General features: G+C 34.4%; 1 protein-coding gene across 2 annotated transcripts in view; it reads right to left on the reverse strand.

Moving 5' to 3' along the window:
• DCN (decorin) overlaps positions 1–27,338 on the reverse strand; it is a 37,298-nt gene extending 9,960 nt beyond the window's left edge. The window contains exons 1-5 of one of the 2 annotated variants that reach the window (XM_069489500.1): positions 27,089–27,338; positions 22,887–23,133; positions 9,165–9,277; positions 4,004–4,217; positions 3,057–3,170 (exon numbers count right to left, since the gene is read on the reverse strand). In XM_069489500.1, coding sequence (XP_069345601.1) covers positions 3,057–3,170; positions 4,004–4,217; positions 9,165–9,277; positions 22,887–23,100 — 655 coding nt within the window. In that variant the 5' untranslated portion in view covers positions 23,101–23,133; positions 27,089–27,338. Of the gene's footprint in view, positions 1–3,056; positions 3,171–4,003; positions 4,218–9,164; positions 9,278–22,886; positions 23,134–23,915; positions 24,093–27,088 lie in introns of those variants that run through there. The other variant, XM_069489501.1, reaches the window with a different exon arrangement.
• Positions 27,339–27,538: the final 200 nt, after the last annotated feature.

Below are 27,538 nucleotides of genomic sequence, written 5' to 3' on the forward strand. Positions count from 1 at the left end.
TCACAATCACTCTGGAAATAAGGGATTTCAACCACTTGATTCTCCACAAAATAAATAAATATGAATTTTTAAATACTCCCATAAAGCAACTGAATATGTAACAAAGCAAATTTAATGCACATTCCTTCTTCCCTGTCACCATGAAAAGATTTTTTTAACACAGTGCCTCTAGTATACTAATTACCATCACATTCATCACCCTTACCTAATTTCTACGTGTCTCCCCTTTTGGGCTGTCAGTTTCCCAAAAGTGAAGCTACAATCAGAAAGTTTGACTATGGAATAAAACTTTGTAATAGGACAGAGAGAGGCAAACTTATAAAGAGCCTTTGCCATTATGGCATTTAGCTAAAGAACGTAACTATACTTTTATTTTTCTTTTCTTTTTCTTTTTCCTTTTTAAGATAAAATGTATTGAAGCTTACATTGGGCCAGATACTATGTGTGTACATTATAAGCCTTACTTCTATCTAGTAATCCTCACAATAATCCTGGAAGATAGGTGTCACTAATTACTTCCATTTTACAGATCATAAAATGTTAAGTTTTAGAAATGTAAAATAATTAGCCTAATGGCATAAAACAATTAAATGGTTGAGTTGGGTCTATCACCCAGGTTGGTCTAACTTGAGAATATGATTTTATAATCTCTATTCTATATTCTACTGCCTTTCTGTTTCCATGAGTGATAGGAAAAAAATATCACCAGGAGGTGGTTGATATTCAGGTATAAGAATCCCAGCCTAAGCAAAGCAGAATCATACATGAGATAGGCATACATAGGCTTAGAGGTAGAACTTAGGTTGGAAACAGAGTGAAACAGTTCAGCACATGATTTCTGACATTGGTCCTGCACAATCCCAGCTCTGTCACTTCTGAGCTCTAAGACCTTGGTCACAATTTACTTCACTTGTTTAAGCCTCGTCTTCCACATTATGGAACAGGGATGATAATACTTCTAGACAGAGATGTCGTGAGAATCGTATAAAAGAATCCATGAAAAGCATTTGGCACAATACCTGGAACTAAAAAAAGTGCTTAATAAATTATGGTTACAATAACTTTTATATTAAGTGGTAGTAAATAAAAGCAAGCTAGAAATAATAATAAAAGATTGCCTAGGATAGGGAGAAAACATAAGTAAAGGAAAACAGATTACTAAGTGATAAAATGTGTCACTGAAGGATATTTTGGAGGATACATTAAGAGGGACAGCAAAGTCTAAGATTGTGCTTAATGTAAATCTCCTGGCAGCATGAAGTAGTGAAAAAAATTTCAGCAAGATATATCTATATAGATATAGATATTTCATTCCTACACTAGGAATAAAATAAAGATCACTTATTACATGTTACAAATTATAGACTTAATATGAAAACACTTTTATAAACTATAAATCTATTTCTATCATCTATCTCTCTCTCTCTCTATCCGTCCATCCCAGTAGTTATACTAAGGGCATCAAAAGTGTACTTTGTAGCCAAAAGATTGTAGAGAGGGTAAGGGGTGGTAAGAAAGCATTCTATGGAATATGTACTCTCAGAAGTTGAAATTTCTGTGGAAGTACAATAAAGGGCAATGGGTAAAACACCCATGGGTATCTGAATTTCATACACAGTCCAAGAACAAAGCATCTAAGATGAGAAAGGGACTGACTGAGAGGAAAACTTGAGACTTTATAGGGCTTTTGTGATACTGAAAAATCTGGAGTAGGGAAAATGTGCGAATTAGATGAATTTATCATTGGTGGTTTGATGCCTTTTCTGATTTGTAAAGATTGGCTTACGTGCCTCTCTCCTGGGTGTCTCATCACAGGCAGAATGAGCCTACCCCTGTGGCTCTGTGGCCATTGCTGTTTCCTTGTCTGGCTTGGCTTTAGGTAGAAAGCTCCTAAAGGCAGGTAGAGATCCTGTTCACTGGCCTGTCTCCAGTGTTTGGTACATTGCCTAAGCACAGTGAGTGTTCAAAACATTTTTCATGAATAACAGAAGGTAATATTAACATCCTACTCATCTACATCTAAACATTTCTCTACTTATTTATTTAATTTTAAAACAACCCAGTCGAGTGAATATTAATATTATTTCCACTTCATAGATAAAGAAATTGAGGCACAGATGAATAACTTGTCCAAAGTTCTTTAGCCAACAGCCAATTAGCGGTAATTTGAACTCAAGCAAGCTGACTCCAAAATCTGTACTTTTTACAACACACAACCACCATTATTAAGTAAGAGTGTCAGATCCCCCTATTCAGACATTAATGACTAAAATGTCCTAAAAAGGAAAAGAATTCCCTAAGGGATTGGAGATTCAAAGTAAAAATTGGCTAAATTTTCCATAAATCTTTTTTTGTTTTTACGAAATACCAAAGCACACCATTTTTAAAATAACTGTACTTTTTTTCTTTGCAACCTCACCATTATATAATATAAAATAGTTGTGCCTTAAGTTACATCTTAGAAGGGACTTTATAAGGAGTCTACACATCTATCCCTACAGTGAGCCTTGATGACCTGGTGGTCACCCAGCCTCAGTAGAACATTTCCAGGAATACAAAATTTACTTGAAATACGGTTGACCACTTGGATCACAATTCAAATTTCCACAACAATTTTTTAAAACGTCTAAGTCTTTTGGCCGGGCGCGGTGGCTCACGCCTGTAATCCTAGCACTCTGGGAGGCCGAGGTGGGCGGATCGTTTGAGCTCAGAAGTTCGAGACCAGCCTGAGCAAGAGCGAGACCCCATCTCTACTAAAAATAGAAAGAAATTATATGGACAGCTAAAAATATATATAGAAAAAAAATTAGCCGGGCATGGTGGTGCATGCCTGTAGTCCCAGCTACTCGGGAGGCTGAGACAGGAGGATCGCCTGAGCTCAGGAGTTTGAGGTTGCTGTGAGCTAGGCTAACGCCATGGCACTCACTCTAGCCTGGGCAACAGAGTGAGACTCTGTCTCAAAAAAAAAAAAATAAATAAAAAAAAAATAAAATAAAATAAAACGTCTAAGTCTTTTAACTTATATTTTTCAAATGTGTCAGAGAATTTTCTATCACCTTGAGGGATGCTGGTGATGTTAGTGTCAGCGACCCGGATGTAGGAGAGCTTCTTCATTCCCTGAAAGGCTCCATTTTCAATTCCTGAGCTCTTCAGCGGGTTGGTGCCCAGTTCTACAAAAGAATAAGTGAAAGGCTTTTAGAGGCAATTTTAGGATATTACCAGCTAGAGTCGTGTCTGTTTCAGCAAGGAATCTAGAAAGAAATTTGGGTCAATAACAACTTGACTGAAAAACAAAAGAGAGATTAAAGGGCATGCTCCTCAGGAGAATAGCAAAATAGGATAAAGATTTCCCTATTAAAACAAACAAAACCCAAGGAAACAATAAAAAAAAAATAATAAAGATTTATGAAAAAAGAATAGTAGCAAACCCAATAACAATGAAATTATTTAAGGTGCCTAAGCAGGATTGTTTAGAAATCAACTAAAGCAAGTGTTTAGAAATCACATCTTATGCTATTTATTCTTTTCCTAAGATACTTTACAATGTCATTAAAGAATTTGAATCTAGCATTTTGTAAACTTACGAAAAAAATTTAAAAACTTAAAAAACTTACCACACATTTAGCAAAACATTATAACAGATTTTTTTTAAAGCAAATGACTTATGGATGTTCAAAACACAACAAATCCCCACAATGGAAAGGTATCCCAAAATATCTTTAATGATGCTCCACTGAAATCCATCCTGCATATTCGTCATGCAGTAGGGTGAGTTCAGCATTGGAGCTTTCTCCATATTCTCAGATCCTCAAGGACAAGGAATAAAAACATCATTGAAAGGTATAGATTCAAAATCCCATTTCTTCTGGCCCTGATGCTGTAATTCATATAAACATAAGGCATGGAGGCTCTAGCTAATTTACCTTCCTGCACTTAAAGCTTACTTGAAATCTCTTAAGATGAAACTTGAATCCTGCTAGTAAAGTTAAGAAAGTATCTGTACCTATGACAATCATCTGGTTCAGTCCATTGAACACAGCCCTTCGCACTTTGGTGATCTCGTTCTCATGGGCGCGCAGCTCCTGAAGAGTTTTGGGCATTTTTTCTGGTAATTCCTTCAGGTGATTCTTGGACAGATAAAGTCGTTCTAATTTTATCAAAGGTGTAAATGCTCCAGGGCTAATTTTGCTAATTTTGTTGTTGACAAGAATCAGTGCCTGTAGATAGTAAAAAAGAAAAACAACTTTCCTTAACCTTCCACTTATATATAAAACAAGTGCCTAGTCTGTTCATTCCACTTATGGGACTAGCAGAGACACTGGAAAATTGCAAGAAATCAGAAAAAAAAAATAAGCAAATGTGATTCTTTTACTTAAGAAATGTATAATACGAGAATCTGAGCATCAGGAATAAAAGGGAGGGGAATGTTACGAGATATATAACATATATATACATACATGCACAGACATATTATATGTGTATGTATGTATCCGTGCATGTACATGTATATATGTATATGTAACAGTGTATATACATAATTTTTAAACAATAAGTACTCATAAGGATTGAACTTACTTGAATGACCCAAGATACCTGAAAACAATCAGCATCATAGACATTGATCCCTTAGTCAGCTTTTCAACCTGAAAGTCCATCTTTATTGACTGTTATCAAGGATTCCACTAAAAAAGAGTAGTACCAATTCATACTATCACCAGCAATGCAAGGAACTAAAATTTTACTGCAGCCTCATAAAACTAGATATTATCTTTTTCAAAAGTATTGCCAAAATAATGTTATGTTGTGGCTCATTGCTTTTTTGTATGTATATCTCTTTGTCACTTGAAAGGTTAAACAAATTTTCTTTTATTTCCCTACTATTTATTATGATATATTTTTTGGAGGGAGGAGATTGCCTGATCACAAATATTTCTCATTTTTACTAAATTTTAATATCTTATAATAATTACTTTAGAGAATAAAGATATAGTTAATATGGCACAAAGAAATTTAGTATAGTTTTTGTTTTATTTTTGCCTTTTTACATATAAAGGTTTTATATGGCAACTATGTTATTATTTTTGATAGTTATTTGATTTTTGTTTCTGAGTTCTCCTAATATAGGAAATAATTTCTAATTCATTATTGTTATAGCTATAGCTATTGCTAAACCTATTTTTGGACTATTTTTTCTGTTCCCCTTATCTATATGCCTAACAGAACCATGCCATTTTTATTATTTTAAGTCACCTTATTAATTAATCTTAAGAATCTTAAAATAATTTTATCAAGATCTAAGAAACTTGCATTTTCAATTGTAGTATGCTTTTTTGCACACGTGAGGCTGTAGAGGAACAAAAAGGCAACTGGAGTAATGTGACAATGAGAAGTTTCAGTCTCAGAAATGCAAGAATGTTTTCAAAAGGTAATCACTGGTTAATTAACCTATGTACATTCTCATGTAGTTCACGTGATTTGACAAATTAAAACTTCTTATTAGGTAATGTAATCTTTTAACTAATCCTAAAAGAGGCATTGATTGATTAATACAAAATCCTAAGAGATTCTAATGGATAATACAGAAAGTTCAAAAAGCCCCATTAAGGTTATAGGAAATTGACATTAATAAACAAAAAGTCAGGAAAAAGTCAGAGCCCAGAAGTGCAAAAAGTGAGGCAACTTTTATCATTACAAGACACCCCAAATTGCAGATGCTTAATGAAAAGTGCAAAGTAGATACTCAGTTGCCCTCCATGGAGGAAAATCTTGAAAGCTTGATATAATTAAATGTATTAAACATGATCTGAAAAATCTATTTTATGTTAAATGTTGAAACCTGATTTTTAATTTCATATACATTTTTCTCCTTATGTAGAGCTTGCACTGCACCAAGTATTGTTCTGAGGGCTTTTTTGGACTATCATAATTAGAGGCAATTATTAGTACACTTGGCTTAAGCCAAAATTCTCCTGAGTTTAGAATCTCAAGCTCTAACTCTTATTTGGTGACTATAAGCAAGTAACTTAATCTTTCTGTGTCTGTTAATAGTATATAGTTATTTCTAAACAAATGGTTTGCTATTCTTCAATCTTTGACCATTTTTGTTGATTTTTAATTTAAAAAATAAACCTTCCTTACTAGATTTATTAAGCTTCGATATTGAATGTTGGCATTACCACACTTCATTTTCCATTATTTTATAGAACAATTATGTAGTTTTTCTACTATATATACACGACTACTCTTATGCAACATGTACCATTCATAATGAGCCACAGAGTTGTAAATGGATAGATTATTGAAGAATAAAGGAACATGTTTCTGTTAAATCCCTTCTATTTTAATCCTTGCTAAATTTTCATTTCTCTCCTTCCTTCCCATTCAAGTGTGGCTTTCCTTAGCTGAAATTAAGATGTTTATTTGTATAATAACAAGGATAGAAGTAATCATGAATGAAAGAGTAGGAGAGAAGTAGCTATTTAAAATCCTTTGAATAGTTGAAAGCTCTAATAAACTCTCCCTCTTCTTCTGATGTATACTTTGAAGTAGAAAGAAAGGGATTGCCAAAATGTGGTTGCCTAAAAACATACTTAGAAGGAGACTTGGGAAAAGAAAGAACACATTATTACAAATGCCAGATTTAATGAGAGCATCACGGAAGTAGATGTCTCTTAGGGAAGGATATAAAAGAGTCTTTTTCAAATTATTCAGATTATACGTAAATGTGCAGGAAGTTGAGATTATAGTAAGAGCATTTTCCATCCTTTAAAAAAAAGTAGCTTTAGGGTAAACTTATGCAAATAAAGCCTTTTAAATATTTCAGTTTGCTGAAATTGATATTAACTTTTTATGATCTCTTCATTAAACATTCCAATGACAGTTTTTTTTTTTTTAATTTCAGAATATTACAAGGGTACAAACACTTTGGTCACATAAAATGCCTTGCACCTTCTAAGTCAAAGCTACAAGTGTGCCCATCACCCAGACAGCACACACCGCACTCATTAGGTGTGAATATACCCATCCCCACACCCCCCACCTGCCGTTCCCAGATGAATGTTACTTCCATATGTGCACGTAAGTGTTGATGGATTAGTACCAATTTAATGGTGAGTACATGTGGTGTTTGGTTTTCCATTCTTGTGATACTTCACTTAGAAAAATGGGCTCTAGTTCCAACCAGGTTAATACAAGAGGTAGTTCACCATTTTTTTTTAATGGCTGAGTAACACTCCATGGTATACATATGCCACATTGTCTTAATCCGCTTCCAATGACAGTTTAAATAGCCACAGACAAACCTGGTTGGTTTCACCATCAGCTCACTCCCAATGAAAACTTAAGATGAAAGTGGAGAGCTGGTGAGTAGGGCTTGGGCCCCGGTGTCCTATCAGTGAAAACAGACCCTATTGGTCCAAGATCAAGACCACTGCTAGTTCAAGCCGTATCCGCCACTGTTCCAGAACCTGTTATCTTTCATTCTAGCCAGCTGGTATTTGCATTTGTCTGCTGCTTATTTTCTGCTGTCTTTGTTTTCCTCTTGCACAGGTGACCCTCTTTTCTTCTCTCTGCCTTTCAAACTTCTGCTAATCCTCTAAAACTCTTCTGTCCCATATTTTCTCGAAACACTCACTGGTAATCTGATATATGATGGTGTCTGATTTTTCTTTTGTTTTGTGCCCTTAATACTTACCGTTTATATCATATTGTGCTTATATTGTTGTATACATCAATAAATTGACCATGGCATTGTATTATGTGCTATGTTTTTAACTGTTCCATGTAGAATCTTAAAATCTTAGGAAAAAATCTTTGCTTACTTTAAAAAATCTGGTATATTTTCCCTCAATGGATAAATGTTTGCTTCTTTTCTCATCTTGGCTGTCAGAAAGTTTGTAACTAAATCTTATCTTGATTATATTAACTGTGTAATACATTATGACAAGTTTATTCTATTTTATATTATATTTTTCCCTTGTATCTATATTTATTATTCTAACATGTAGCACCCAGATCATTTATTTTATATTTATATTTTACTGTATATTGCTTATTCTTACTATATATCCCCCTCAATTATTTTCTATAATGACTAGATGCAATAAATGGATGTGAAATTAGAGTTTACTAATCTTATGCTCCCAACCTTAAGAACATAAATAATCATTCCACTGTAAGAACTTGTGAATTCTTTTCTCCACAAGTAGGTAACATATTACTAGGCAATCCTCTCCATTTTCTGAAAATTCTAGCCCTTTAAATTTCATTCTTAATGTTGAAAAAAGGCCTGCTTCCCTAAAACTTCTGTGCACTAGGACCATTCTGTCATCTTGTAGTTGAAGCAAGTAAATACAATTCCTCTCCAACATGGCCCTTCAAATATGTCACCAGTGACCCTTTACATTCAATTTAGACATCCACATCTCCATCAGCTGTGCCTGTAAGACATGATTTCCAGTTTTCTTATCCCCATGATCATCCTCCTCTGGATGCTCTTTAATGTCCTTCCTAAAATTCATGCCAAGGACAAGAGTCAGCACTCCAAGAGTGGCCTACCAGAATGGAATACAGACACAGTATGATTGTCATAGTATATATTTTAGACATTGGACTCTGGCTTATTAATACTAAATGTGCACTGATATTTTGAAAGGAGGCCACAGCACACTCCTCCCATAGGTAGAGAGCTGTGCTAGATAACACATTTTATAGCAATTCTGGTGGACTACATGAACAGACAATGCATTTGCTCTCACAGAAGGCTGCCTTAGCAAGGCTTAAGATTATTTGACTCGGTTGGTCACTCTCCGTGCCTGGAATGCCCTCTCCCAACTACAGCTATGTTCAGTCTTTGTCTTTGTTGGCCCTTCTTTATACCCTGGGAAGCTGACCTGTGGGGACGGGATTAACCAAATGCCCTCATCTTCTGTCCTTCTAATAGGTATAGCCATAGGAGACACAGGCAAGAAACCCTTTTGAAAGAGTCATGTCTTTTTTGATGCACTCCACATCATAATATAGAGTAGAGGCGAGTGACTTATAATAAACACTTAGGTGCTTATTTATTGCCATATAGTACTTTTGCCTCTACCTAGGTTTTGCTTTGAAAAATACTTTGAGATACATCTTATTGTGCTTAATAAAATACATAAAATAATTCTTACATGAAGGTTCTTCAGGTTCTTAAAGTCACCATCTTTGATTTCAGTTATTTTGTTGTTTTGCAGGTCCAGCAGTGTTGTGTCAGGGGGAAGATCCTTTGGCACTTTGTCCAGACCTAGCATAAGAGTAAAAGGAATATATGGTTAGTAACAAAGGACACACAACTACAGAGTCATGAAGGATGTATTTACCACGAAATGAAGTCATGATGATAATTTTATCAGAAACATTTTTCTTATAAGAATTATATTAGTTATAGTTTAAAATGTTTGCATTATCTTTTCCAACCAAAATTCCAAATGAAATTTTTTATTTAATTATAAACTGAACATGACATTTTCCTCATGTAATTACTCTTGTGCATAAGGGGGAAATTTGTATTTTTTTAGGGTATGGGCCAAATCTCTCAGTATCTACTGTGTTTTACCTCATTGTTCTTGTATTAAAAAGCAATTCCTTTGATAAGTGTTCAGCATGAATGATTTATAAATCTATACATTTCTATATAAATACCCTTTTGATAGAGAATTATTCTAGCTAAATCATCAATTATAAAGATCTTTTTGATAAACCTAACACTGTCACAGATCTACACACTTAAAATGACAATTATATGAACATGTAACCAGGTTGTTGTGTGAAGAACTTGAAAATTTATCCAAACTTTTGGAAGAACAGTTATTTCAGTTTTAATTGGCATGCCAAAACAATACCAGTTTTAATTGATATTTTATAACCAACAGATATGTGGCTAATTAGAATAAAATAAAATAAATTTGGTAGTATAGCTTCTCCAAAATTAATTTTATGAAGCATTACTTTTGGACTTTAGATTTAGGACTAACTAAACAAGTTATTATTTTTAGTTTATAAATGTAAGCAGAATGAATAACCAAATGCTCCGTGGTATTAAAAAATATTTCAATAGTCATTCAACTATATGAATAAGGATGAATCAATATTATTGAAAGGGTACGTCATTTTGAATAGGTCATGAATATTAATGGAGAAAAGTGTTAAATGATGTCTTTTGCCTTTCTCTCTTCCATTGGCATTATTCCATATTGATGTAGGATATTAAGTAAAAGTTTGATATATTATTAAATAAAATATAATAATTTAGATATTTTAAGATTGCATAACATAAATCACAAATGTTTTTCAACCTTTGGTAGAAGCAACCTCTCCATCATATCTGAAACTTGAACTACTGAAGATCATTTTCTCATTCATTCAACAAAACGTTATTGAGTACCTCCTAGGCACAGTTTATTAGATCCTGGAGATACAGCAGAAACAAGACAGATACTGCCCATGTTCTCATAGAAAATAGAAAATATAATTCAATTGACAATTTTTAATTAAAAATAAAATTAATACAGAGCATGATAATTGCTATGCTGGGAAGATAACTTTCCAATTTTGAGTCTTATCTAAACATACATTTATAAACCATCATGGTAGCCATATTTCAACTATCTTCATTTCTTCCATGAAAATTACAGAAAACCTATCCAAAATCTCCTACTTCTGAGTTCTTTCCAAATAATTTTTTATCACAATATCACTGCTATGTTGGTAGTGGGGAAAACATCTTGTTCCTTATTCGGTGACTAGCTATCTTTATAAATTTGAATATCAAAATACAGGTGATTCTGTACTTACATAGGTATATAACTCACTACAGAAACAGTTCCTATGGGAATAACAAGAATGAAGTGTTTTTAGTGATGAACAGTAATACACTAGAACAGCTACCTTGTAGGAGGATATTTAACAACACCAAGCAGCTGTAATCACTGCCATTTTTGGAAATGTCAATTTGCTAATTTCATGCAATTAGATATAGTAGACTTCTGCCAAATCTTTGATAATTAATGTTCTTTAACCAACAAAAGATACATTTCTTTTAATTTGGAATATAGTTACTACATTTTATCATTATTTCTTTGGCTTCTTTGTCAAAGTCTTAATTTCCACTGTGCTTACTTTTATTCATTGGTGAACTTAAATTCTAGTGACTTTCTTAACATTTGGTCAATGCCAACTGCAGATAAAAATTAAAATTTTTAGGGAAAGAATTATGTGTCTGGATGGCTGACAATTTTGGTTATCATCATAATGTTTCATAACAATGGGAACTGCTTGAGGTGAATAATATACATTTTATTTTTAAAGATTTAGAATAAAAAATACCACCTTTGGCATTGTAATTTTTGCAGTTTAGTTCTTGCAGAGCCAGCCATTTTAATGGTTAAAATCATAATCCTACAACCTGCTCTGAATTAACTGTAAATTCATATCTATTTGGAATATTTAACATGTAAGTATTTTATTATTAGCGTTTTATGTAGTTTTAGAGTTCATTTTAAAAATTCATTATATTCATTCATTTATTTATATAGACACAGGGTCTTGCTCTGTCACTCAGGCTAGGGTGCAGTGGCATGATCATAGCTCACTGTAACCTCAAACTCCTGGGTTCAAGCAATCCTCCTGCCTCAGCCTCCTGGGTAGCTCGCATTACAAGTGCATGCCATCACATCCATCCAACTATTTTTTTCTATTTTTTCCTAGAGTTCTTCATATGTTGCCCAGGCTGATCTTGAATTCCTGTCCTTAAGTGATTGTCCTGCCTCTGCCCCTCAAAGCATTGGGATTAAAGGCATGAGCCACTGTGCCTGGCCAAAAAATTTAAAATGTGTTATTTTATTTACTAATGAGATAGGTAAAGCAATATATAATTTCATTGTTTCAGATGATTTTTAGAAAAGTTTGAATGACATGGACAAGCTCATCTATCTGGGAGTGACAAAATGTGGAGTAAAGCAGCGGTCTTCAACCTTTTTGGCACCCGGGACTGGCTTCATGGAAGACAATTTTTCCATGACCAGTGGTGGGTGGGGGTGGGGTGGGGTGGGGATACGGTTTCAGGATGATTCAAGCACACTACATTTATTGTGCAGTCAAACCTCTCTGCTAATGATAATCTGTGTTTGCAGCCACTCCCCAGAGCTAGCATCACCACCTCAGCTCCACCTCAGATCATCAGGCATTAGATTCTCATAAGGAGCACACAACCTTGATCCCTCCCATGCGCAGTTTACAGCAGGGTTTGCACTGCTACCAGAATCTAATGCTGCCGCTGATCTGGCAGGAGATGGAGCTTATGCAGTGACATAGGGAGCAGCTGTAAATACAGAGGAAGCTTTGCTGCTTGCCTGCTGCTCACCTCCTGCTGTGCGGTCTGGTACCGGTCTGGTACCAATCTGAGGCCTGGGGGTTGGGGACTGCAGAATTAAAGGACAACTCGCTGGCTTCCAGCATATTTTTGTCTGTCATACCTATCTCTCCCCCAAGAGAATGGTTCTGACATTAGACCCAGTAACATGCTATACATTTAAGGGCTAGACACGGTGTACGGAGTGTTAAATAACTTACTCAAAGGCAATCTTAGGCAGAGTAAAATGGGGATATTAACCCAGGTGTGACCTCTTAGAATATCACAGAGGGAAGTGCCCTTAAATATCAGCTAGTTTATGGTTCCCAAATGCTGATCAGATAGACTCCATGATGAAGTTTTTAATCAATCTATTTCAAAGTAAGAAAAAAAAACCATCTGGTTGGTTTTAATATAAATTCTCTCTCTCTCTCTCTCTCTCTCTCTCTCTCACAAACACACACACACACACACACATACACACACACACACACACACACACAGGCATTTCTGAGACTAGTTCCTACCACCACTTACATTTCTACTCTTAAATATACCATCTTTAAAAGATGATTATGGTAGCAGATGGCAGGGTGTTGTTATTTTGTTAGGTTAAGTTTTGACCTTAATAGGAAATTAATTTGGTCAACACTCAAAAAAGTTTACTTGTTTTCATAAATCTAGGAACTTCTAAGCTAGGCTAATCCTCTCTTTCCATGGTAAAGAAGTTAAATAGCTTATCCAATATGACTCATGGCTACAGTAGACCAAGGACCAAGATGGTTTGAGTCCTCACTCCAGAACTGTGTGGTATGCCATTTATGCCTGTGATCATTGTGCATATTTTTTTAAAAAGTACTGATCTACAACTGTCCCTTGAACATACTGTGCTCATTCTTAGCTACTCAATTTTGTTCATACAATGCATATTTTATGGTAAGCTTGTTCATTCCTTCTATTTCCATTCTAACAGTCCTTTAACACTCACCCCATAGTCCCCCTCCTGTACAATACTTAGCCTGACTACCCCAAATAACCATGCTCTCCTATCTCCAAATTCTTTTTAGGCTATCAACTTATAAGATTTTGCTGGCTATACTGTACTGTATTTTATGTTTTGTTTTTTTTTTTTTTTTTCCCCGTAATTTCTGGGTAAGCAGGACAAATAAGTGTTTTTCATTAGAGCTTTTCTCTGGATGTTTTGCACACAGAATATACCTTTCTGATTAATTAATTTTAGAGTCATTCTGCCTGAATGGCTCATGGTGAAAAATGCATGAGTATTGCTTTGAGATCTCTTCTGCCATGTTTGTTTGTTTTTTTTTATAACCATCTCTCCATATCCTGATATCATGGGGCTTCTTATTTTTCCTCAGAAGGATTAGTATACAACTGGCTATAATGATCATAATTTTCTTTCTGATATTCCTGTGGCCAGGAACATTGTATAAATGAATGCTAATGTCAAATATGTCATTTCCATTATAAGCACCTGAAAATTGATCTCACTTTCTTCTGTGTCTTTGACACATTTGTGAAGCATCTTTTGTCACATATGTGTCTGAAGAAGATTGCCCTTTCTGTCTTATTTGGTGACTAATCCATTGGTAACAGTTTCTTTGCATGGCATATATTTCTCTGGGGAAAGATCAATTATAAGCCTCTAGATGAAGAAACATATCCTGATTCATGGATTTGTATTGTCAGAAACAAACAAATGAACAAACAATTAATCCTAAATATGACCTACCCTAGGTTGGATTTAACCTGATCTAGATCTAATTTAGTCCCTAGATCTAAATTTCACTTTCCAAGAAACAGGTCAAAGGAACATGCTAAAATTCACTGAAGAGATGGATTCAACAAATTCTCAATGTCTTCAACAAATAACTCACAAGGCAAAATGTAGAAATGGTGAGACAATAGTTTAAAAAATACTTAAGAACTATTTTAAAAATGCAATGTATGTGCTTCATTTGGATCCTGATTCACATAAACTATAAAATATGCATTTATAATATTTATGAGATGATTGGAAATGTGTACATTGAATGACTGTTTAATGTTAAGAAATTATTGTTATTTGGGGATGTGATCTAATTGTTATAATTATTTTATTTAAGAGTTTTATTTTTAAGAGAAACATACTGATATGTATATTGTTGGATAAAATAATAGGATAACTGGAATTTACTTTAAAATGACATGGAAGGGGAAATGGGTGGAGATACATAGAAAAATAATGGCATTAGTTGATACTGGTTGAAACTCTGTGGTGGGGACACAAGGGTCTTACTTTATTCTGTAGAACTTGCAGATTTAAAAATGTTTCCATAATAACTTCTTTTTATAAGACTATTATTTGAATTTCAATCCTGGTTCCTCTTCTTGGTTCCTAAGATCACTAGACTTGTTGTTTAATCTCTCTGTGCCTCAGTTTGCCTACATCTTTCACAGGATTTTTTCTGAAAATTCAATAAGCTATTCTACAAAATAATCTTCTGCCATAGTGCACAGCAGAGTCTCAATGACTGCTACCTACAATTATTATCCATAGGAAAAAGACAGAGTGCAATTCCAATTATCTAGATGATTATTAGTCTGTAAATCTTTTTTTCTGTACAATTATAATGCATATTATCTTGGAGGCTGAAATCATTTTTCAGATATGTGAAATACAGATTTTTCATGTAAAGATCTTGGTTCTAGGTTGTTTTTTCTTGTCAGTCATTTCTTGGTCTTGCTGTATTCATCATTGTTCCCATAAAGTCTAGGGCCTTTGGAGAGCTTGTCTAGCAAGCTCTGTTCTGCCTTTGGACAGAAAGCCTTCTTCCGTTTAGGAAGCACATGTTCCCTATCAAGTAATTAGATCCCTCAAAAACTGTTCCTGGTCAATTCAACCCTATTTTAATGGCGGCAAATGCTACACTCTTTTGCAAATCTATAAAATAACAGTCTTTGTTTACATATCTTTAGAGACAGAATTACCTGGGTTAAAATCAAGTCAGCCACTAACTAGAGATGGCTGGAACCTATAAGTTAGCATCCCTCGGCCTCTAACTCCTCACCTGAAAATACTGAGCCTGAAGTAAGTTGAGGTAGAAATATAATAGAGCTAAGGATTATTTTTGATGATTAAAAATTATTTATTTGAACTAAAATTAACGTTAAGAGTATCAATCAGGTAGTATTCTATGAAAAAAGTTATTCTACCTTAAAATTTTAAACTTTTAAATAAACAAATCCTACCTTTAATCATATATTATTGTATTAACTATGTCTGACTTTTAACTAGATAATTCCTATTGATACTGATGAATTTTATGGTTATTCATAAAATTGTATACAAAATAAGATATTAAGGATTTTAAATAATATATCAGTTAGCCAGACAAAATTTGCTTCCAAAAATGTTCTATAATGTTAACAAAGTCATGAGGATATGTCTTAATGCCTTTCTTACAATCTCAAGTCGAAAATTTAAGTAACTATGAAGTTAACTTGTAAATTAATTTAAATATAATATGTTTAATCTCTTAAGTAGTTTGTAATTGTTAAACAATGACTTTCATGGGGGACACGTAATATCTGTAGACATTATTCATATAATATATAATTTATGCTCATACTTATTAAATATATTACAAATGTATATATCTAAGTATGTAGATAATTATATTTTCTAAAGATGGCATTAATTAAATTTCCTATCCAACATGTTCTTCTGCCATAGAAACTTATCCCAATCCCATCAAGTGGTGAAATCTAATTCCTCTTGCTTCCCTTTGAATTTGGGATGGCCTTATGATGGCTCTGGGAACCAACAGGCTATGGTGGAAGTGAAATATTATGACATTTGAGGCTAGGTCAGAAAAGGTTGTACAGCTGCCACCCAGTTCTCCTGAAATGTTTGCTCTGGGACAGCCAGGGGCCATAGAAAAAAATATGTCTACACTGCGACCACCATGCAGGAGAGACCACCTGAGGCATTCCAGATGACAGATCAGCTGAGCTCTCAGGCGACAGCAGCGCCAACTGTCAGTAATGAGATTGAACTGCCTTGGGTGTCTAGCCCAGGCTAGCCTTCCCATGCCTACGTTCCCAGCTGTTTGACTGCAGATGCATGAGAAACCTCAAATAAGCACAGCCCTTCTGAGCCCTTCTCAAATTTATCATACCTCAAGTCATGAGCAAAATAAAATTATTTTCTTAAGCCACCATGTTTTGGGGTAATATTTATTCAGCAATAGTAATAGGAACAAAGTAGTTTCCTAAATTTAATTTTCAATGAACATCATTTAATAGAATTCTAAATTTTCCATTAAAACATAGTATTTCCAAGGTAGACTGAATTAGTTATGTTCTTTCCCAATTTAAAGAAGATAAAGTAAAAGGAGCTTTATCATCTTTAAAATACAATTACTTATTAAAGTAAATAAGACTTTACTTATGATATTACCATAAAATCATCTCTAAATAAAAGCTAGTCAAAAATATACTCCTTTTGTTCTTTCTTCTTTTGGTTGTCTCAGTGATGAATAGCATTGTTCTGCTAGCAAATGTCAGCAATCTGGTAAACATCACGTTGGACAAAGGCCAGGTCATCCTAAAACATCATGCTTTTTTCCTGCCATATGGCAAGAGTCCAAACTCCAAGATTTATTCTTACTGATTTCCAACAATTTTTTTTATAATTCCATCTTCAACTTTGTGATTGCAACAATGGTGGTGCAATTCAGTTTTTGGCAAATGAGCAAAATTCTTTCTGCTCAAGGCAGGCATATTTCCCTCTTTCTCACTTAAAAATGGCAATTTGATTGTGGTATATCAGTTAGACAAGGCTTCAGAAACAGAAGATTTTCCCCTTTAATTTCATTCTTTTTCCAAACAAAAAGACTGTCTAAGCTTTTTGGTTTTATGGTCATCCTCAAAGGAAAGAAACAAAGGGAAAAAGCTGGACCACAGCTCCATGACTTCTATTTCCTAGTCAGCTATATTCCCTCCTGTTCCAGCTTGGTAGAGTCAAAAATACCGTAGAATATTCATCCAAGCACTCATGCAAGCACCAAGCTATGCATACATTCATTTAGTCATTCATCAAGCATTTACTGATGTTTAAGAGCCTACCAAGTAAACGGCACTTGGTTGAGCAGAGAGCGTACAAAGATAAATTATTACCACACTTCCCCCTGGTGAAGAAAGAAGATAGATGTAGAACGAGGTGGTTAAAAGATATTGAATAATTATATATATGTACACACAACTGATTATTATAGAATAATCAAGGCAAATGGAGATTATAGTGAATGCACAGAAGTAGACAAGCTGCAGAAGTTATCTCAAAGCAGCCTTCAGGCTAAGTCGAGGGTAACTGAGTCTTGAGTGTTCAGTATAATTGTTGCAGGGCTTTCTCCTTTTATTAAAAATGGATTGCAAACTGGTTAACTTTCTTTATCCTTATTTTCAAGGACATGTATAACCTTCTTGCTACTCTTTTTGAAGGAGAAAACTTAAGATTAGAGGGTTTCATGGTTTTCCTCTTTTACCCAGGGAATTGATATTCCAGCCAAAGAATCCCCACCATGTCCCCTGGAGCCAGGGCTGTTCTTCCAAAGGAGAATGCATCACAGCTGCAGTCTAACAAAATGCCTTGATCCCACACAGCTGCCTCTCAGTCCCTCCTGGGGCAGAGAAGGAAACCAGAGATATGTCAGTTCTCAAGTCAAGGAGACAGACGCGCTGCCTTTGGCCTTCTCTGACTCCCCTCATCCTCCTCCCCATCTTTAACCCTTTTAGGCAAGAGGCTTGATTATCTAGGTCACATTTGAGCATTACTCATGCTTCATCTGAGGACTGAGGATCGGCCATACTCCCCTACCCAGTGCCAATTTAGGTGTAACCCACTGGGCATGCTCTGTGCACAGCCTCCTGCCTGCACCATGTTTTGTAGACAACCTTTGATGCATCTGAAACTGAATGAAGGACACCCCCATCCCTGCTGCTGCAGAGTCAGACATAAACTGTGAAGGCAACTGAGCTTGTAGCAGTCTGTCTTCCCCTCTACAAAACAGTGCTGATTTATTTTTTCTGGGTTGATTTCATGGGAGAAGTCTAACGGTTCATTTACCTCATATATAAGATCTGTTTCTGGAAAACCAGTTTCCCCAGCCAAGCAAGAAGCTGTGGTATATTATGTCTCAAGTGATAACCACTGGCAAAATTTTCACCAGTTCAAACAAAACAATTAAAAAAGAAGAAACTAACTTTATGCAATTTAGAAAGATCGTAATTTTTCCTGAGATTTTAAATTAAAATATCCTTTGCATTATGAGGTACAGCTTAGGAATCAGTAGTTATTTGTAATGCTTTTACATGGCAAAATTAAATGTGTTCCATCTTCTGGAACCATTTCTAGAGGGCCAAGCATGTGGGCTGTAAATTGTTTATGATTATAAGATAGCCAAATACTTTATTGTTCTCAACTCAAACCAATTTTGTTACAAGGAATATTGGTTTGGAGTACACCGAATTGCTTGATACTTGTATAATTTTTTGCTTCTTCTCTATTTACATTTCAAGATGGAGTTAGCCTTTTTAGAGGGAATGGGAGAGAGGGCATTATTTTGTATCCAGCTTGAAAAGCCATATATTACTAGGAACTCTCAATTTCAAGTTGAAAATAAAATTACATGTTAGAAATAGCCTTGTGTTGTTAGCCAACTTGGTCTAAAATGGTAAATGAAATATAAGAGTTACTATGATACACATTCTCCCATATATTTTCTACTCTTACCCAGTGAAATAAGATATATTCCCATTTATCAAATGAGGAAACAAGGTTTTGAAAGTTTCAAAGTTATAGTTACAGCTAGTAAATGGCAAAGCAGAATTTGAATTCAGAGGTGTTTAACTGCATAACCCAAGTTTTTTCCACTATTAAATAACTTTAAGAGATACTTCAATTCTTTTGAAATTTATCAATAATTATAAGGAAATATACCAATAATTATTACTTTAATTTTGGAGAATAGTCAAAAGATAATGCTTATGCTTATTCAGTTTCTCAGGGTTGATTTGCATTTCAGCAGGGAGATGAAAGTCATTACCAAATTATGCTACCTGGTGACACCTGATCCAAAGATGAATGGCTGAGCCAAAGAGTATGCAAGTAAGGGAAACTGTCTTCCTTCAAGATACCAAGCACATAGAACATAGCAGCTAATCAAGATCAATATTAGGATATTTTTAAAAGATTTGACAAGAATGAGTTACATTGTGGGTTTATTATTTTAAAATAACCCATAGATTTCTGATTTTGCTAATCCTACATTTATTTTCAATATTATTATTTTAATAAATGCCATAATTAAGAGTAAATTGTTTATGTCTTAGAAGGATAGTGAAAGAAAGAAGAGAAGATATAGGTCTCATATAATTCTGGTTCAAATTACAAGCTAAATTGCAATAAATGCAAGAAAATAATTTGGCCAACATCAATGAACAATTCACATTTACCTTTGCAAGCCCCCATGTTCTAGAAAATCCCATTTTGAAACTACGCTGATAAATTAGAGTTAGGGACTAAAACAGGCGTTGCATCTTCCAGAAGGCCTCACATTTTCCCATGGAGTAATTACTTAATTTTAATTTCACAGTTTTTACTTCTTAGTTTTGAAAGAACTGTTAAAAAATTTTGATGCTGTTTTAAATTTGCCAAAACTATTTCTTAAATGAAAAAAGCAGTCACACATTTTAATTAAAAGAAGTTTGTTTGACATTAAATATTGTTCATATAACAAGATGACAAAGGACTATTGTCTTTCAACTCTGTAGCTGCTTTCTGCTCATTAAAAGCTCTGGCAGGATAGTACTGAAGACAAGATTAGTCTTTGACACAGATAAGCACTAACATTGGACATCCTCAAGTGCATTGCATTTTTTTATTGTAATAATTCAAGGTTCATTCTCAGATCACTAGAGGACATAAAAGAATCAAATACATTTCCTTTAGAAGGATTGAAGTTGTCCACTTCTCCTTCCTTGTTTTCTTTCTACCTTGCTTCATCTTTTACTTCACATAATCATCATATAATCAAAGCATGCATGAACTGCTACTATGAGCCAGGTACTTCACACATACAATAAAATCTCGACAACTGTGATTTTTCTAAAGATGTCAAGGCTCTCAACAGCTTGCCAAGATCATAAAGTAAGCAAGAGTTAAACAGTAGTTGAAGATATGAATGGAGTCAGTTTTCTTTAAAGGCAAGTGGATTTCTCTCCCTTTTAGGAAGTACATTTTCCATCTTAGAAACCATCTGATTAAAAATTTTACAATATATTTAAACATGCATCTTTGAATCAACAAAGATTAAAAGTGCCTTGGCTGAGGCCACTGCTCATTGGAACTTAGTTCTCTTAGTTAAACATGGTCTCTAAAAACAAATCATTTCTTACAATCTTAGCCACTTGCTTAGTATATAACAGCCCTAAACCTAAGTGTAATAAGGGAATGACATACACTTTGGACTCTTAGAAAAACGATAGCATATGTAGAAAACATGCTCATCTAAAAACAGAATAATAACACAACAAAACTGTATCATAAGACTCCCAAGTCAGGGAGCTTGATGTTTCCTATGACTACATTTTTTTTTTTACTTGTGAGCAATAGGCTTGTGCCTTTTCCATGATACAAAATTGGAAAACTAGCCCAATGCTTTCATCAGGGTCAAGCTTTATGAACTATTTTTCATAGAAACAAATGGAAACTATGTTTATGAAAAAATAAAACGTCAGTAAAGTGACTAGCCAACTCTTCCCTCCTTAAAAACATCAACCCTTCATTTTTGATAATTTATATAGTGGGAGTAATAATACATCCTTTTAACCTTGTTCTCAGAGGCAAAGTGAAATTTAACTTGCATCACATTTCTTGGGAATTTGGCCATTTTAATAACTTCAGAAAAGTTTATTCCAAATATATCCTACTATGTCCATCAAATGATGATTCCTTTGTTCTGATTTTTTTAACCCCATTATTTTCCTACCCAAGACAATAATGCAGACAATAATCATCTTTAGCTGCTTATAAAAGTTTCTAAACAATTTGAAAGCAATCCAATCTCTCTTATTGTGAATACATAATTAAAAAAGGAATAGTCATCACCACTAAAACATAAGATTCACAAGAACAGGGGTATGCTCATCCCTTCCTCCTGAGGCCCTAGAACAGAACTGACCCCATAGTGGACTCTCAGTATATTTGCTAGATGAATGGACAAATTAAGCTGGTGGAGTTATCCTGTAGCCTTTTGAAAGTCTTTATACACATCTTTTATTTGGGTTTTAAATGGCTATACAATAAATGTCAGCATTGAAGAAGCTATCTCTGTGTTTTTCAGTTGTTATTATTGAATATGTTTTATGTTTTTCTGGGTTTCTGCACACAGTTTATTTCTTCAATAGAAGCTGGTGGCATTTTTTTCCCTGAAAAATACTGCTAGAAAACATGTTCTGAATAAATATAGGGCTTCTGAAAGACATACCTTACTATACTATGGGATTTCTTCCATAAGGAAATACACCATGGCAGAATAATCCTATAAGGATTTTTTTTCTTTTTTCTTTTCAATAAGAAAATATACCAAAAGAAAAGAGGAATGTGAATCAGCTGTTGTGTAAACTAAGTTCATTACCCTTTGGCCCAGCCACTGGGGCTTCAAACTTTCTGGAGATTTATCTTCTAAGTATATTGCTCTTGGAATTTCCAGACCAAATTTTTCTTAAAAGATGGTAAATCAAACTGTCTTTAGAGGCTTAAGATATATGCTCCAAGATTATACTGAATATTTGCACCATACCTTACTTGTAAATATTTCCTTTGAAATTTCCTGAAGACTCTAAACAGCTGGATTACAAAATTCGAAAGGTAAAAGCAAAACTAAGACCCAGAGATTAAGGGAGTATTTTGGTACTTGAAAGATAAGGTTTTGTTGTAAAATTTTACTTGTTTTGCTTTTGATAACTGCATACTTTACAATTTAGTAATGTTAAAATATGTTATCTGGGCTAACTCAAGAGTAGAGAGGCTGTCCAGGTTTTCTTAATATCTAAGATTTTATAAAAGCAAATCATAGAACATGAGAAAGACATCATTTTGTTCAAAAATTTATTTTGTGGAAGGAGGGCCATAAAGCTCAGCAAGATTTATAAAAGTGATTTGCCTAAGATTGAAAAGTTTTGGAGCCCTGACTGAAAGGAAAGAAAGAAAGAAGGAAGGAGGAAAGAGAAAGAAAGAAGGAAAGAAGGAAAGAAAGAGTCTCCTAACTTCAAAGCTACTTCTCTTTCTATTCTGTTCTGCTTCCTTTGCTCCTCATTAGGTGGCACTGTCTCTCACATTTGGAACTGCAGAGATTAAAGCTGAAAATGCTAAACTCTCAGAGACTCCATTCGCATGAATTAAACAAACAAGGTAGGTGAAGAAAGCCTGCATCCCACTCACCCAAATCAGAACACTGGACAACTCGAAGATGGCATTGGCAGCGGAAGGGACACACTGGTCCCAGGGGCTCTAATTCGGGAAGTTCAGGAGCGCGGTCTTCTGGGCCTATTCCAGAAGCCTCATCTTCTAGCATAAAGTCAAATAAGCCTCTCTGTTGAAATGGTCCGGCCCAGGAAACTTGTGCAAGCAGGAGGAAGATGATAGTGGCCTTCATGATTTATCTCATGTATTTTCACAACCAGGGTACCTAGGAAACAAATTAAAGGTTTAAGAAAAGTAGCATTGGCTAGTCTGTGTGTTATTATTTGTATAATGCCCCACAGTGCCCACAGTGGGCATTTGAGTGAACACAGAGAAAAGAGCAAAAAATAATATTTAATTTATTATTAAGAAGCAGAGCATTAAAAATGTGTTTGAAAGGTGATAAGGTACATTAAGCAACATTTGCACAACTATTTACCAAGAGAAATTTGAATAATTGTTTAAATCTGCTTATTTGAATTTTGGATCTGAATTAAGATGATATACTATATATTCAAATCATTTGCAAAATGGTCGTGATAATAAATCATATTGGACTTTTGAATGCTCACTTAACACATGCCACACCACAGTCAAATAAAATGTTGCCTATACATGAGAGATCTCTAATTTCTGCATCGTATCTCTGGAGGCTAATCTCGTCTCTCCATGCTATTACATTTATCTCTTCTCACCACTCCCTGAACTATTGCAAGAGCTTCTAACTCATTTCTGCCTTGAATATTTCCCCTACTCCAGGCCGTCTTCCACTTTGCTGCCTGAGTCATCTTTTTAAAATTAAATTTCATCTTGTTAATTCCTACTGCAAACCACTTGTTGACTTTCCACGGCTTGCCAATGCTGTCCACATCCTTTGCGCTGTATGGAAGACCACTCTTAATTTGGTGCCAACTGATATTCTAGCCACATTTTTCTCCATTTTCCCTCCGCTGCCAGTCCTCACCTCAACACTGACACCCCAAGCTACTTGCCATTTAGATTACCTACCTCGTAAGAGCGTTGTAAAGATGGAATGAGATAATGGGCTTCCCTCCTGTGTTCCCTGGCTCATCCAGGCAGGATGCTGCTTCCTTCCTCTTCTCTGCTCCCAAACCACGTTGCTCTTACCTCTTTTAAAGAACTTATCACATAATATTGCAATTTGTTTTGCGTGCTTGGTCTGTCCCCCCCACTAGACGATGTGCTCCTTCAGGGCGTGTCTTATTATTCCTTGTTCTGTACCCGGGCCTTGCACAATATTTTGCACACAAATGACTCAATTGATCATCATTTTATTAACAATATAATTTATACAATTTGTTCCAAGCAACCAATCTGTATGATTTTTTAGAACTCAAAATTATCTTTTTTTTTTCAATATCAAATTTCTGGTATAAGAAAGTTATCAAATTGCAAACCTCAACTTGTATAAGTAAGGTTCCCTTTTAGAAATAACTCTACTGTCTAGTTTCCCCAACTGATTATTTTCAATAAGTTAATAAACACATATGGAAATCCCTAACTGGTTTTCATTTGATTTATATGTTATCTGTTTTTACCAACAGACGTTTTGTAAAACAAACAAACAAAGAGTACAATTTTGACAAATCTATACAATATTTATCCATTCAGTCAACAAGCACTTATAGATGTATGCATCTATGTTGTTAAACAGACTAAAGTGAACTACATAAATCTGAATAACAAATGCATACATAATTGTATAGAAAAAGAGCAACTTATTTTTAAGATGATATATTTTAAAATTCCATTGAACCTATTCTAAGTATTTCCAAAATATATTATAGCTATTACCATTAGTCTTATTTCCTCTACCTTGTATTGCATACTTCTAAGAATCCATATTAAAGCCATATATTAAAGCATTAAAGGGTTTTTTTAGTCATTATCCAATTGTACCATAAGCATAAAACAAAAACAGAAACAGAAAACAGAAAGAAAAGAAATTTTTGTATGCCCTAACTCTAACCCTAATGTATATTTTGGAAATTTTTGCCTAGATATACTAGAGTGGAAACAGATGATTTGCAATTTCTTACACTTTTGTTCTGAGTTTATATTTACTACTGAAGTATATCTAAGGTAGCACACATACAATACAGGTTTGTGGCTTTTCATTTTTAAAAAGTACCATAAAGATTATTAGTGACACTGCCACTTTAAGTTCAGTATCAAGTTTTCTCTGGGAGCCCCCTCCCACTCAGTTACTGAGTTTCCCTTTAAGAGGAGACTCTTCTTTTGGCAGCATGTTCTTTTGGATTGTAGCTAAGGGAGTGGTTTTCTATCTGTTTCACATTAAAATGCAATGTTTAAGGTTTACCACAAGCTTGCTAGCCTTGCATATTTAATGTCTTGCAATTTTAGAAGAAAAACTAAGCAAAGTAATTGCAGATTTAATAAATAGCAAGGAGAGTTAATGCAGATGTCTCTTTGTAATCTTTTCTCCAGAGGAGAAAATGCCTGGTTGTTTCACTAACAACCCAAAAAAGGAAATGTTGAGCATTATTAACTCAGAGGAATAGGATCATCATTTATATTTGTTTACTCTTGTTAAAATGGTGCAAATTTTCCACATGATATTCTTTTTGATTGGAGCTGAATACAAACAGGCAGCTTATAGCTTCCATTTCTTATTTTTATTTCACTTTCATTTGCGTGTGTGTGTGTGTGTGTGTGTGTGTGTGCATTTTAACCCTGAATGCCCCAGGAAAGAATATTAGCATGTCCAAAAATTTTCTGTAAATGCTTCCATGAAAAAAACCTCTTTTAAATTTTAGTGTCATGATACTTAAAGACCCAGCATCTTAAAGATCTAGTATCTTAAAGACCCAGAGTCTTAAAACAATTAATATGAGCTATTGATACAGATAATTTCCTTAATCATTTCCTTCCTTCCTTAATAAATTAGAAGTATAAACAGCAAAGAGCAGTTACCCATGTAGAAGCCAAAGAGACTATTATTGAGAAGATATACTTTTTAAATTTTACTGAAACTGTTTTAAGTATTTTCAAAATGTATGACACTTTCCAAGATACTAATTGCTAATATAATGTCTCTGTTTTACTAAAGCTAGTTGCCAGAGTTTATAAATGTTTTATCAAAAATAATAATTTCTGACTCCCAAAACCATTTCAGCCCATTAAATTAAGTCATTGAGATCAACATTTGTGTAAAATATCACATAAGCTTTTGGTTTGACTTTCAAAGTCAAAATTTAACCCTCAGGAGATAAGTTTAACTATACATGCAGAGCAAAACTAAAATCCCCTAGCACTAGATGCATTAAAAACTTCAACAATAATAGCAATAAAAAAATGAACAATAAAAGTGGCATTTGTCCATAAACAAGGGCTACTATAGAACGAATTTGGCTCTTTTTCTGGTAAAAACAGCAAGAGGAAAAAAAAAAAGCCACAGGTATTTATATCACTGGGAGCCCACTTAACCAGTGGTCATCGTGTTACCCTGTTTTAAAATTAGAAAATTAACCTACACCCTCATTTTATAGTGAATGTTATCTTACAATAAAATTTCATGTGTATTGAAAATACTGACAGGGAAACTTTACATTTAAGAAATTATGCAGTTGTGAGAATGTCTAAGGTCTTTAATAGCACAAATATCTTCAATGTTTATTTTTGCCTCTCTGGTCATAATTTCTACTCATTTCTGAGTTTGTAAAAATATACGTTAGATCTCTACACTAATCACCAGAGTTCACTTCTCTGGGGTTTTAAAAGTTCTCAAAGTATACAAGAATTCAGGAGGGGAATAAATCCTTAAATATATAGTCCAACTACAACTAGTATGCTAGTTTAGAATACTTTTCTGTTAACACTTACTAAAGAGTTAAACATTGCATTAGTAAAAATACAAAAACATTAACAGATAGTCATAGTTTTAGGTTACAGTTTTTTTTAATAGGCATCTTTGCAAGAACAGAAAAGAAAGAACTAAAACAATGCATTCAATCATTTTACCAAATATTTAACTTCTGTTTTCAAGCGATACTTGTTTAAAATGTTGCATAAAGGTTACTAAAAGTTTAGCACGATTTTTTTTCTTTTCTTTTTCTCAACAAATAATTCCTTTTGCTCTCAATTTGACCAAAGTTTTATTAGTCTGTAGCAGAGTTCAGGACAATTATTGAAAACCATACCTTTTAATCCGGGGATTTGCCACAGGAGCCCTCAAAGCTGAGATGTAATTACACTAAATATTCAGCCCAAGCAAAAGAGTTTGCAGGTGTGGAAAGGAGGAGGGGGTAGGTGCTGCTCTGTGACTGTCACTAGGTTGAAAACCTCCTGCTTCTACTCCATAGCACGGTTAAAAAATAAGGTTTCCCTCAATGAACACAATCCGGCTGACACCCACATTAGATCATATGGTAATGATATGTCTCTTGTATTGAAGCCAGAAACTTTATCGGCCTTTTTTTCTTCCCATTTGCTTTATTCCTTTTGCATCTGCTTAAGATTCTAAACTGCTTATGTAGTACAGTGGAGCAACTTGACTTGAAATTTGTCTTATTGCCGATTCATTTCCCTAAAAGATTGTAACTAAAGGGTTTGTCTCCCCACCCCCAACACCATTTCAATATGCACCCTTT

The sequence above is a fragment of the Eulemur rufifrons genome, chromosome 16, assembly GCF_041146395.1.
Source record: "Eulemur rufifrons isolate Redbay chromosome 16, OSU_ERuf_1, whole genome shotgun sequence".
In the NCBI taxonomy this organism is placed as follows: domain Eukaryota; kingdom Metazoa; phylum Chordata; class Mammalia; order Primates; family Lemuridae; genus Eulemur; species Eulemur rufifrons.